The sequence below is a fragment of the Pantherophis guttatus genome, chromosome 6, assembly GCF_059756535.1.
Source record: "Pantherophis guttatus breed Tessera chromosome 6, ASM5975653v1, whole genome shotgun sequence".
Lineage (NCBI taxonomy): Eukaryota > Metazoa > Chordata > Lepidosauria > Squamata > Colubridae > Pantherophis > Pantherophis guttatus.
In genome coordinates this window covers 6509152-6523117 of record NC_142068.1, presented here as the reverse complement: position 1 = coordinate 6523117, position 13966 = coordinate 6509152, and the positions used below count along the sequence as shown (strand labels likewise).

The following is a 13966-nucleotide window of genomic DNA, read 5'->3' as shown; positions in this document are numbered from 1 at the left end:
GCACTGGAAACAGGCTGGAAAAAGACTGGAAAAGGGCCAAAAAAAAGGCCTGAAAAAAGGGAGGCCAAAAACCTTTTTTTGTTCGTCTTATAGTTCAAAAAATACAGTAATCATTTTCTCTCTAATATTTCCCAAAGGAGGCATTTTTTGCCAGTATTGCTCCACTTGTCTTTTCTGTCAATTCCTCTCCCAGAATTCTTTGATTATTCAAAATCTTCCTCTAAATCAGTGCAAGCACTCTTTGTCCCTTGCTGTTAATCCTGTCTAGTTCCTTTGTTATCCTTGCATGCTGAAGATTGAGTACATACCCAATGGAAGGGACAGCCAGGTTTCTGGCCCATTCACCAAATGGCATCTGGAAACCAGTTGCATCTGAATGATACTGTAGGAAGAAATATCCTTCTGGGTTCTGCTCCAAGTAGGGAAAAAGACACTGGAAACATGGAGACTGCTTGGAAAGATGGTTTAATGGTGGACAGGATCACATGGCTTGAGTTCCTGAACAGAAAAGGGCAGATACAGCAAGTTTTTTGGGTTTTATGCTCTCTTTGGCTTTGAACTTCCTGGGGCCCAGAAAGAGTATCCTGATTGGTTGTCAGACTCCCAGGGGGTGGGGGTCTTAGCTAGCCTTGCTAGCTGATGTAATCTTCCCAGGTGCCATGTGGTGAGTTTCTGTCTAGATGGGTCCCATTGTGTTAGTTTCTGTTGCTATTGTGTTGCAAATGTCCCTTGACAAAGGATTGGGTTTCTGCCTCTGACCCATTAACAAAGGGTGTGGGGCAGGAAGGTGGGAGCTGCTTTGTCTGTAAAACATGCTTCTCCATTTTTCATACAGGGAAACATAATATTCTGCCTTTTTAATATTTCCCAAAATATTTCACTCTTCCAGGAAAAGGGTGGGTGCTAACTTCCTACAATCCCTACTCTTTTTTTTTCAAAACGTGAGTTTTGAAACAAGTTCTTGGCAAAAGATTAAAATTGATCAGGTCAGGGAGGCTTGATGGGTGCTTTTAATTGTTCTAATGTAAAGGGAAAGACATTGATAGGGGCAACAGAAAACGATTCCTTCAGTGGCTCCTGAAAGCTTTCAACCATGAAGGTCTAGCAGCCAGGAGAAAAGTTCTGATAAGAATTTTACAGTATCCAATTTTCCATGCCAATTAATTTCAGATTTCAGATATTACTTTCTGTGAACTTCCAGTCAGGTTTCAAGCAAGCACATGTCCCAAAATTTTTCACAGCCATGGTTTTCCTTTAAATTACAGGCTGCCCATTTCATGGGTTGGTTACTAAACCTGCCCTAGCTCTTACTTTAGTGCATCCAGGATTTGTGAGTCCAAATTGAGGCTAGCCAGTGTACAATATCCAGGCTTTTTTTTTTTTTTTTTTTGGTGTTACACACAATGAGCCCTGGGACTTCTACTCATGAGACCACCAGCACAACATATCTTCCTTTATTGGGCAACTGGGCAGCATCATTTGTAAATCACAGTCAGGGCTTGGGTTTTTGGATATCACTTTTTCTGTTATCTCTTCAAGTGAGGGAATTGCCTGGGGGGAATTGCCCCCTCCCCCATGGAATTAGCAGGGAGATATGACTCCTTGGGCTTTTAGTGCCACAGAGCAAAGATCAACCTAGGAGAAGCTTTGTGTGGAGGTAAGTGAAGGGAATAGTTTCAGTCTAATTCTGAATGGTGTGTCTCTCTGTGTGTGCATGTGTATGCAGCTGCTTTTACAATACAGACAATACAGACATTTTGGACATATTTCTCCTCCCCACCAGACAGAAATCTAAGCTGTACATAACTTGCTGTGGCAACCACTCCCAAATACAATTCTTACAATAAACTGATTACAATATAAATGAGACAAGGAAGAAAACCTTACAATGAATTTCCACCCTCCCCCATAGTCTTTCCAGCTGTCTTCTGGGAATTGAAAAGAGTCTTTTGGTCTTTACTTGTACACCTCAGGGTCTTTTCTTTCATGTCTGCTGGCTGGCATGCTTGGTGGTAAGGCTGGTCAGTCAGGCTTGGGAAGGTCTGCTCCACTTTGGTTGCTGTGATGACTTTCAGTGGAGGCTGGATTCAAACCCAATTCTTGGTTCAAACAGATGGAAGGTCTCCTCTGGAGGCAGCATCTGGATCCATGTGCTCTGCTTCCACAGTTGCAGAGTCATCTGTGCAGGGCTGAAAGACATTAGAACAGGGTCCCCTCCCCTCTTTGTGGGTAATCTTCCCAGGAAAGGCATTGTAACAGGATTAGAGATGGGTGGTGGTGGTAGATAGCTTGCAGGCAGAGTTTGAAAAGAAACAACACAACAGTATTGCAGTTACTAAACAGATAATGCAGTTTCAACAAAATGGAGACACAACAGATAAGAAAAAACCTGGATTCACATACTTCGGGAAAGAGATGGACAGGTAAACCCATTTAAATACATACAGTAAATGCAAGACTGATTTTTTTCCTTGTAAATGAACTTAAAACTTTTCCTCATAAACTTGAGTTGTTACTTTAAGATACAGCGAGAGGAGGAGAGAAAAAATAGAAATAGAATGAAAAGTTCTTTTTACTCTGTTTTTGTTGGCCAGACAAATACAGGGTAAAGGCTCTTTCTTTCTTTTTTTTCTCTCCCCCATTTTTCATTGTTTCAACCTTTTTTTTTTCTCTCTAACAATTTAAAATTCTTGTCTCTAGAGATCAGATACATTTTACAGTTACAATTACCTCGAGGGTGCACAAAGACTTAGACAATACACATAAAAACAAGGAGGACAAAGAGAAGAAAACAGAACTCTGATTTACACACATACTGATCATTCTCACCATAAATCTCAGTTAAATTAGGGAAGGCACAAATCTTAAACATACCACGTGGTTGCATAGAAGAAAGAGAGACAAACAAACAAAACAAACAAAAAACCCAACACTCTTATTTATACATTTCCCTTTTCTTTTAAGTACCTTTATTTAGCCAAATTTGTCTCCCGGTGTTATCTCTTAGCATAGCCCATTTTTGACCCAATTTTCCTGCTCATTTCCTATTCATGCCACTCAAAATGGGCCTCCGCCTGGCGTCCCAGGCCTCGAGCAACTCTCCAATCAGGGTTCCTGCCACCCGCGAACTACCGCTACCCATGACCCTGTCTTTTCGCCTGAAGGATCACTTCAGTTTAGCCGGGTGGCCAGCCTCAAGTTTGCAGAGAAAAAGCTCTGGGAAGGACTTTGATTCCCTTATGAAGTACGAGCCCCTTCTGTAGGGAACTCGCCAAAGTTTTTGGATCCAAAAAGGGGATCCTGGAGGACCTGCTGACCCCAGCAGTGAGTACTGGCCCCTCCTCACACTCTCCATGTCTGGGCTGGACACACCGGGATTCCCTTCTACATTTTTATTACCCATTTCACTTTCGCTTGGCATTCGCTCGGCTTCTGTTCCTTTTAAACGCAAAGTTCCACATTTGGTGACCCCCCCTTGCTTTCTCTATCCTACTGGTCATGGCTCAGTAGAGCTAGCAGTAGGCAGAGGTGTGGCTAGAGGTCGCTCAAAGAGGTGAAATCAGACTGTTTTCCAGGTGGAATCCCCCCCCCCACACACTTCCTCCTTCCCTAACAGAAGGTCCTGTGCTCTGGCAAAACCCCCATGCTCTCCAGACTGTTGGTCTTTCTGCAGTTAGGAAATGCACAGAGGAAGCAAGATCCAGCTGTGATTGGGAGAAGGACCTTCACACACATCATGCAGGCTTACACACATTTCCCATGCTTTTCCTTGCTTTCAAATTAAAATTTAGAGGTACTCACCTTCTTTCCAAGCAGCCTTTGAGCTCAAACTCAAAACCCCTTTAAAACCTAGTTCCAAATGGCCAAGGTCCAGGAAAATTTACCCACAGACTCAATGGGTCTGCTGCTAGCAAGGGAGGCTTACCTGGGCCTAGTCCATTGGTTAGGTTAGCTTGGAGTCCCACTGGCTAGCCAAATTGTTGGAAGAAACATCCTTCTAGGTTCTGCTCCAAGTGGGGAAAACAGACACTGGAAACATGGAGACTGCTTGGAAAGATGGTTTAATGGTGGACAGGATCACATGGCTTGAGTTCCTGAACAGAAAAAGGGGCAGATACAGCAAGTTTTTTGGGTTTTATGCTCTCTTTGGCTTTGAACTTACTGGGGCCCAGAAAGAGTACCCTGATTGGTTGTCAGACTCCCAGGGGGTGGGGGTCTTAGCTAACCTTGCTGGCTGATGTAATCTTCCCAGGTGTCATGTGGTGAGTTTTTGTCTAGATGGGTCCCATTGTGTTAGTTTCTGTTGCTATTGTGTTGCAAATGTCCTTTGACAAAGGATTGGGTTTCTGCCTCTGGCCAGTTAACAAAGGGTGGGGGGCAGGAAGGTGGGAGCTGCTTTGTCTGTAAAACATGCTTCTCCATTTTTCATACAGGGAAACATAATATTCTGCCTTTTTAATATTTCCCAAAATATTTCACTCTTCCAGGAAATGGGTGGGTGCTAACTTCCTACAACACTAAGCTGGCAGGAATAGCCAACACCGCAAAAGACAAACTCAGGATCCAAAAAGACCTTGACAGACTTGAACAATTCGCCCTATCCAACAAAATGAAATTTAATGTGGAGAAAAGGAAGGTATCACATTTAGGTACAGATTAGGTGAAACCTGCCTCAAAAACGGTAACTTTTAATTGACTTTGATGTTTATGAAATTTTTTGTTCCTTCTTGTAAGCCGCCCTAAATCCTTCGGGAGAAGGGTGGCATATATTTATTACATAAATAAATAAATAAAAAATAAATAAATAAACTGTGAGAGGGATCTTGGAGTCCTAGTAGACGATGACTTAAACATGAGCCAGCAATATGCGCCAGTAGCCATAAAAGCTAATGCAATCTTGGTTATATAAACAGAGGCATAGAACCAAAAGCACCACTTTATAAAGTCTTAGTAAGGCCACACCTGGAGTATTGCGTCTAGTATTGGTCACCACATTACAAAAAAGATGTTGAGATATTGGAAAAGAAGAGCAATTAAGATAATTTATTTATTTTTATTTTTATTGGTTCGATTTATATGCCACCCTTCTCCGGAGACTCAGGGCGGCTTACAATGCTTTAAGCAATAGCCTTCATACTTTTGTATATACCTGCTTAGTAGGGCTTTTGCTCTCCCCCCCCCAAAGCGGTGTTCTTTTTTTATACAAAGTCAGCTTATTGCCCCCACGATCTGGGTCCTCATTTTACCTACCTCGGAAGGATGGAAGGCTGAGTCAACCTTGGGCCTGGTGAGATTTGAACTCGCAGTAATTGCAGGCAGCTGGCAGCTAAGTGCTACTTAACAGCACTTTAGTCTGCTGCGCCACCAAGGCTCCTTTAAGGACCTTGCTGGCACAGGCCCTAATTAAGGGCCTGGAGACAAAAACACCTGAAGAATGATTGCAGGATTTGGGTTTTGCTAGTCTAGAAGAAAGAAGGACTAGGAGTGACATGATAGCAGTGTTCTATCTAGATGTGAGGGTGTGCCACAAAGAAGAGGAAGTCAACTTATTTTTTTAAAGCAGAGACCAGGACAAGATACAATGGATGGAAACTAATCAATAAGAGAAGCAACTTGGAATTAAGAAGAAACAGGGAGGACAATTAACCAGTGGAACAGCTTGCTGTCAGAAGTTGTAGGTTCTTAATCACTGGAGGATTTTAAGAAAAGACTGGACAGCCACGTATCTGGAATGGTATAGGGTCTCCTGCTTGACCAGGGGGTTAGGCTAGAAGGCTTCCAAGGCCCCTCCCAGCTCTATTCTGATTGATTTGTGTAGGAGATGACCAGGCTGAGCCTGAGGGAGGGGTCAAACACATCATCAGTCTCGAGTCCCTTCACGTCCAAAATAAATCTATCTATATTCATTTATGTCACTGCGTTTTTGTATTTACCAGATGAGCTCATATTTTTGGATTTTCAGACTTACCGTAGCTTGCCGAGTTTCTTATCGGTAAGCTAACTGCACATGTCCACATTCCTTCACTTTCTTTATCTTTCTTTGTTCTCCTGCCAAGAGGTCCGGCTGCAGAGAGGTGGCCGGCAGGAACGTTGCCAAAATGTAATAATTTAGATAGTGAGATGTTTTATTTTCTTTATAACAAATAAATGAGTTTTTTTCTTAGAAAAATATATCTGCGGGTTTATTTTCTTAAAGTATGCTTCAAGGGAAAAGTCTTGATCCACGTCTCTAAATCAAGGTGCGATTACCCAAAAGCAGAATGGGATTAATTAGCACCCTGACAATTTAAACTGCCAGGACTCCTGATTTCCCATGCTTGACAATCTCTGTTGAAAACTAAAGAGTATTAAAATAAGCAACAGTGGAGATAGAGGACATCCTTGTCTCGTGCCCTTTTGTATTCATACAGCTTAGTTAAATCACTATTAATAACATAAGTGTATTTATTGAGATGCATAAATTGACTTGACCTCTTGAATAAATTTCTATCCAAATCCACATCTTCCAAAACCTTGAACATAGAGGTTTAATTTTAATTGTCAAAGGCTTTCTTTGCATCCAGAAAAATAAAGCTGCTTGTTTCTCATGCTAGTTGAAGGTACAATAACATTCTCACATTGTCTCTGGTCCATTCACCAGCTCCTCGTTCCACGGTGATCATTGGCTCTGCAATCAAAATTGTTGTTGTGGTTCGCCAGTAGCGTGCGCAGGTGGCAGCGGAGTCGGACAGCAATGAGGCTGAGGAAGAATACGGGCCAATCCTGGAAGCTGGGGAAGGCCCAGATGAAGGCTCTGCATCGGAAGCAGAGATGGGCCAGGGCCATCGGGGAGTGAGTTGCGGACTCCAGAGCCTCCAGAGGCTGACAGTAGAGAGGCCCATTCTGCAAAGTAGAGTTTGCAGTCAAAAAGGGTATGTATGTCCAATGTCTTTCGTGACTCCACAAATATACAATTTTTGTTTTCATGAAATCTCCCATATTTTACCACTAGTTTTAGTGGTAAGATAGTGGTTAGCTTTTGGGTCTAGTTGTTCAAAATGAGCTCTAGAAAAAGTTCTCCTGAGATGTGTATGGACATCCTCAGCCAAAGTTGCTTTTTCAAAAGGCAACTGGACTTTGTTTTTCCTTGAAGAAGTTTCGTTTCTCATCTAAGAAGCTTCTACAGTTCTGATTTATATTCCTTCCAGTCATCTGGTTGTTAGCACTCTCTGTGAGAGTCATTGAGGCCAGTTGGAGGTTCATCTACACCCACAAGATCACCTGAACAGTGTAAGTTGGTGTAGAACCTTTCTTGGAATTGCTGATAGGACTATGTTGTCAACAGGAGGCCACCTGAACAACCCTCTCTCAACAAAGGGGAAAGGATATGACATCATCACCGACCTTCCCATTGTTATCTTCTCTTTCCCTCATCCCAACCTTCCCCCTGAATTTCCAGGCAATTCTCCCACCCAGTTTGCCCCATTCAGCAGCTGGCTGTTGTGGCCCATCAGCTGCCAGCAGAGCTAGCAGCAGAGTCAGGTGAGAAGGTGGTGGAGGGGAAGCCTGGGCCAACTTCGGAGCCTTTGGAAGGCTCTGATGAGGAAGCAGAATCAGAGGCAAATACAGAGCCGGAGACTTCTGTCCCCCCGTCCGTCCCCCCCAGGTGGAGAGGCAGCTGTCCTCGGGGCCTGAATTGAGTGAGCAGGAGGAACAGATGGGGCCCATCCCAGATGCACGTATGCATAGAGGTGAGAGAAAAGGAGAGCAACAGAAGGCAATAAGCCAGCTGTCAGGGAAAAGAAGACGTAGATGCTAGTCAGTCCCTCCCTGGTTGGGAAATAAATAGTAGCGGTTTGGGAGTGGCCTGTTCTCACAGACAACCTTCATTTTCCGGTATACATCAATCAAGTCAGATTCTTTTGCCAGAACCAGGTGTGTTGGGACTAATTGCTCTGTATCTGAGTGCCAATTGAGTCTCCCTGCTGGGACACAATATAGCAATAGCAATAGCACTTATAAACTGCTTCATAGTGCAGGAACCTCACACAGCCCCAAAAAGCCCAAAAAACACACACACAACACAACACAACACAACACAACACAACTGGCTCATCCACAATGTAAAAGCAGCTGTGCTAGACCCAAAATGGCCCCTGCAACAAGCAGGAACCTCACACAGCCCCCAAAAGCCCAAAAAACCAACTTTCACACTTTATACACACACAACACAACTGGCTCACCCACAATGTAAAAGCAGCTGTGCTAGACCCAAAATGGCCCCTGCAACAAACAGGAAACTCACACAGCCACAAAAAGCCGAAAAAACCAACTTTCACACTTTACACACAAAAAAATCCACATACAGCTTTGTGAGATTTTGTGTGTTTGTGTAGTTAGAGTGAAACACTACAGAAACACACTAAATCTCAGAAAGCTGCACAGATATTATTTTATTTTATTTTATTTTTATTTTTATATAAAAGCAGCTAAATTTAAAACTTCCTAAACTTTAAATGGCTAGGTCTAAAAAAAGAACAACTAAAAAAACCCCAATTAACTATTTTTTTAAAGCTCCCAAAGGGGAAAAAAACTTACCCAATTGAAGGGACAAGGCAGGCAGGCAGGCAGATAGAGCTGCTCATCGATGTGCTTGATTGCAGGCAGGGAGATTCAGTTGTTTGCTGATGCAATGGATTACAGGGATTACAGCAAGCGAAGCAGAGCACGCGTTACAACCAGCAGCTCAGGATTCAGTCCGAAGAGCAAAGGTAAGCAAGATGGAGGCTGGGGGGAAGGGATTTTTGCTACCAGTTCTCCGAACTGCCTGCCGCCATCGCTAGCTACTCACCCGAGCTGGTCCGAACCGGGAGCATTTCACCCCTGGAACCACCCCTTTATTGCTCCAAATTTCCCCAAATGCTCCCACATTTCTGGCACGTCCCAGAGCAAAGTGATCACACACACACACACACACACACACACACACACACACACACACACACACCTCAAGCAGCCTCTGGCTGCAAATAGTCCAGCCCAACATTGTGAGCACCATGGCTGCAAAGCAAGAAATCCAGCAGAGAAAGTCCAGGAGTCCAGGAAGCAAAGGAGCAAGGTAAGGAATCCAGAAATCCAGAAAGAATGCAAGGAATCTTAAGTCTCAGTCCCCAGGTATGCCTTGTGAAGAGGGGTGGGATGCTCTCCTCCTGAGTAGTCAGGTCAGTCTGCGCTGTTTTTGCTTTCTCTCCACTCTCCATGCTTGAGGATCAGGAGGGTCCTTGCTCATCGCCTGAGCTCTGTCTCTCATGTTCACTGCTTAGCCTTTCTTGGTCATCCTGCCCCCCTTCCTCCCTGCCTACAAGTCATCCCAATCCTGAAAGGCTCTGGCCTGAGTGGGCCTGCTCCTCCCCATTTTCCTCCCAAGCCAACGAAGCTGCCGCCTCGAACTTCATCAGCTCCAGTTCAGGCTCATCTTCCTCGACCGATTCAGGCTCCAACAGGGGCATGACACTCTAGCACACAGGTATCAAACTCGCAGCATCACGTTGCCAAAATGTGACATTTTGCAACATTTTTTCCCTTCATGGAGCTGGTGTGGGCATGTCCTGCATGTGATGCATCTGGTCCATAGGTTGTCAGTTTGACACACTGGTCTAGCAAGAATCATTTCCAGATGAGGCCACGGGTTAAGTAGCAGGGGTGGTGGCACCATTTTTAGGTAGGCATTGCTAACCTTCTATAGTTCACTACCTATAATTTGATGCTTGGATTAAAGACAGATTTCAATGAATAACACTTGCTGCAATGTCTATTACAACAGCTCCACATTATTAGGGTGAAGGCTTCCCATGTTTTGTTGCAAAAGGGTGATTTATTATTTTCTCAAGAATGAAATATATAAAAGAGGAAGAAAAACAAAAAGCTATCAGATAAAAGGAGACAATCACCTTCAGATCAACCAGAAAGTCTCCAAGATAAAGTTCCAGCAGGAAAATGATGGTGATGGGGATAATTTTGTTTGTTTTGCTGCTTGCTCTGCTGATTCTCTTCTTCCTGAAACAACTTTGGTCCCGAAGACATTTGCCTCCTGGTCCTTTGGCTCTACCTCTCATTGGGACCTTGTGGGCTGATGGGGTTTGGCTGCGTGAAGATTATTTCCTTAAGGTACTTCATTCTAAATAATCATGCTATAATATGGAAAATAATTCCCAATTTTTTTTTGTACCATAACTATAAACAAATGTATTAAATTAATAAAATATTCCAGTATGATATGGAATGTAATTAATCAAGTGATAATGGTGACACTGGATTAACTAGTTTTCTCATCATGCCAGAATTTTTGAGACAAGACCTTCTCACCAGCATTTCACAGAGCAGGATGTGAAATAACGGGGTGGAATTTTTAGAAGACAAATTCTAATTCAGTCTTTATTATCAAACCTTTATTAATGGAATGAATTCACCAGAGAGAGGGGTGGTTTTCCCTTCACCATGCTCAAATGAGACATTCCTTTGTTGAAGATTCTTTATACTGTATTCCTGCAATGGACAACTTTCTGGATATGAGTTATGGGGAGCAATGTCTGCTTTAGATAATGTAGCTTACTCGAGAATGAAGCAATAGAACAGATGTCTGTACAGAGATTTCATATCTGCTTGGGTACATAATTTTACAAATTTTACTACCTCTCCATTTTTGGCACGTTCCCCAGCATCAAAGCTCTTAGCAATATAAGATATGTTATGTCAAGACTTCAACTAACAAACTCAAGCAAATCAGAATTCTGAGACTTGGCTCCTTCTCAAATATCTTCTTTAATGAGTAGATCATATCGGCACATTTTCAATGGAAAACCAATTCTAAATCTTTCCCATAGTTTCAGTATAATTAAAGTAGGAAATAACCCCATCCCCAAGTGTCACAGGTCTCATTGGCCAACTGGATTACTTGGCAGACTCTTCAGGCACTCCTGCCCCAATCTTATCTGTTGCCAATAGAGATGACCTTGGTTCTCATAAGAAAGCTCTGTTGTGGCCCCGCCCTCTGAGCCTGTCCCATCGGAGGAAGAAAGCTCCGAGCATGAGGAAGAGGAGTCAGCCAGGCCTCCCTCTCCAGGCCCCTCCCCTCTGGCATTGTCTCAAGTGCCGGTCGAGGGAGAGGAGACAGCTGATTCGAGTCAAAGTGATAATGAAACATCATTCCTGGACGCACGCCTCCGAAGGCGTGATAAACGTTTGCAGCAGCTTAGGAGGCGTGCTAGGGATTAGCACTGAGTCACTGGACCACACCCCAGAGACTATATAATAGAGGGTAGTGGTCAAAGGATCCTTGTGACGAACAAAGCAAAACCTTGGAGTCACTAAAGCCTCGTCCGGAACTGCTGGGAGGAATATTATTTCTGTTTGGACTTTCTTGAACGTTCGTATCTTATCTGTCTGTTTGTGAAAATAAAGTAACTTGGCAGACGGTGTGTCTATCGCTGCCAAGTCGGAGATAAGAACTGGGTGCGTTCCAAAGTGTTTCCTTAACCCTCGACTGGCTGTGTGTGTGTGTGTGTGGGTACGGGGACAGATCAAGCTCTTTGTTATACCTAGTAATGCCTCCTTCCCCCTCTGTGTGGCAACTGAGGAACGGAAAGATGGCTGCGTCCAGGTTCAGTTCAAAGTTGACATGTTAACTCCTTCGAATTCAGAAATAGTTTTCAAGAAATGGTGTGCGATGGGGAGTGTCATTTAATTGGACACCAATGTTGGTGGAATTATGATACTCTAGTAATCTTCCTCCAATAGACAGTACCATAATTAATCATTGTCTGTTAAATCAAGCTGAAACAACATTTTTGAGTAGATAATGAAAGCTATTCTTCTACTGGGTTCCAATATTTCATCAAGAAATCAGATGTAAAAGAATTATACAACTGAAGGTGATGGGACTGACCAAGTCCACCTGTGCTGGGAAAGGGGGATACTGTGGAACCCGTCAGTCAAGGAATTTTGGCTGGCAGGATCCAAGAGAAGAAACTTCTCTGCCGTGGCTCCTGCCCTCTGGAACATCCTACCCATTGAGTTGAGATTGCTTTCCACCCTCCTGACTTTTAGTAAGAGCTTTAAGACCTGGCTCTGTCAGATGGCTTTGGGTCCAATGGGGGGCTATTTAAAAGCTAACCCCACCTCCTCACTTCTGTGTATCTGGCTCCCTCTTTTACCATGCTAATGATTTTATTTTATCTGTTTTGTTACTGTATAATTGATGACTTTAATATTTTTAATACTTTTATGCAGCAAGGCACCAAGAGTGGTTTGACACACGATAATAATAATAGTAATAATAATAATAATATTATTATCGACCACCTGATCAGTGGGTGCAGCAAAATTTCACAAACTGACTACCTACAACGCCATGACCGTGTTGCTAAAATCATTCACTGGAAATTGTGCCAGAAGTTTGGATTTGAGTACAGCAAAAACCACTGGGAACATCAGGTTGAGAAAGTTTTAGAGAATGAGAAACTCAAGATCTTGTGGGACTTTAGGATTCAGACTGACAGGCTCTTGGTCCACAACACACCTGACATAACAATAGTTGAAAAGAAAAAAATATGGTTCATTGACATTGCAATACCTGGTGATGCACGAATTGAAGATAAGCAGCAAGAAAAAATCACAAAGTACCGGGACTTACAAATTGAAGTTGAGCGACTGTGGAAAAAGAAATCGTGTGTTGTCCCGATTGTAATTGGAGCCCTCGGAGCAATACCCAAAGGGCTACCCCGATATTTAGAAATTCTAAATTTGCCAGACTTGAACATTTTGACTCTACAAAAAACCACCTTACTCGGAACAGCTTACATCCTCCGACGATACCTTAACAGTTCCTAGGTCCTTGGTTAGGACTTGAGCTGATGAGCTATTAACCAGCCTCAAAGGCTGTGAATCTCACTAAAGATTAAATAATAATAATAATAATAATAATAATAATAATAATAATAATAATAATATCAACAACAACAACTATATAAAAAATACGACTTAACTGTATCCAGACGAAAACAAGAAGCAATCCCATACGAAGAAAGACAATCACATACACAAAAGAGACATACAAACTGCACAAACTTTGAAAAGAAAATGGGTATAAAAAAGACATACTGGCACAGTAAAATTTGCTTGCTTGCTTGTAAGGAATGCTTGAGCTGAGTCGTATTCACTCCTTGCCTTCCTTCAAGAAAGAATCCTGCTTTCCGGCAGCTGGCCTTCCGAGATTCCTTTCAGTGTCTGCACAGGTATTTTCCCAGCCGGGAACGAACCAGGAATTTTCTTCCAATGATCCTAACTGAATTGCGTGGGAATCTTCAGATCCTGCTTCCATTGTCCTGCAATCTCTTCCTTTCAATTAAAGGTTCCTTTTGAAATGCTAATTGTTTCAAGAGTTCTACTTTCTTGAAATGGAGAGGAGAGGCAGGCCTTACAAATTCTAAAGAACAGAGAATTGCATATGGGGAAACGTCTTAGAATTGAGGATTTAGGAAACACTGTAGGTGGGTGTGTTAACTGTAAAGAACCTGTTTTATTTGATTGTGACTTTTCTCAACTTTGATTCACTTGGCAGCATGTAAAACGATATGGAAAGATATACTCCATGTGGGCTGGACCTCAACTTATAGTCGTGCTGTCTGGATTCAAAGCTGTGAAAGAAGGAATGACCAACTTCCCAGGAGAATTCTCTAATCGAATAGAGGATCCTTTCTTCACTGCTTTGGGGAAAGGAATGGGTAAGTGCAGGGGAGAAATCCAGCAGGTTCTGACAGGTTCTGGAGAACCGGTAGCGGAAATTTTGATTAGTTCGGAGAACCGGCAAATATTATCTTTGGCTGGCCCCAGAGTAGGGTGGGAATGGAGATTTTGCAGTATCCTTCCCCTGCCACACCCACCAAGCCATGCCCATCAAGCCACACCACGCCCACCAAGCAATGCCCAC

General features: G+C 43.0%; 1 protein-coding gene across 1 annotated transcript in view; it reads left to right on the top strand.

Moving 5' to 3' along the window:
* The first annotated feature begins 9860 nt into the window (after positions 1 to 9860).
* Positions 9861 to 13966, top strand: part of LOC148112992 (cytochrome P450 2J2-like) — a 32778-nt gene continuing 28672 nt past the window's right edge. Inside the window, exons 1-2 of the mRNA XM_087872407.1 lie at positions 9861 to 10146; positions 13598 to 13760. Coding sequence (XP_087728533.1) covers positions 9976 to 10146; positions 13598 to 13760 — 334 coding nt within the window. The 5' untranslated portion in view covers positions 9861 to 9975. The remainder of the gene's footprint in view (positions 10147 to 13597; positions 13761 to 13966) is intronic.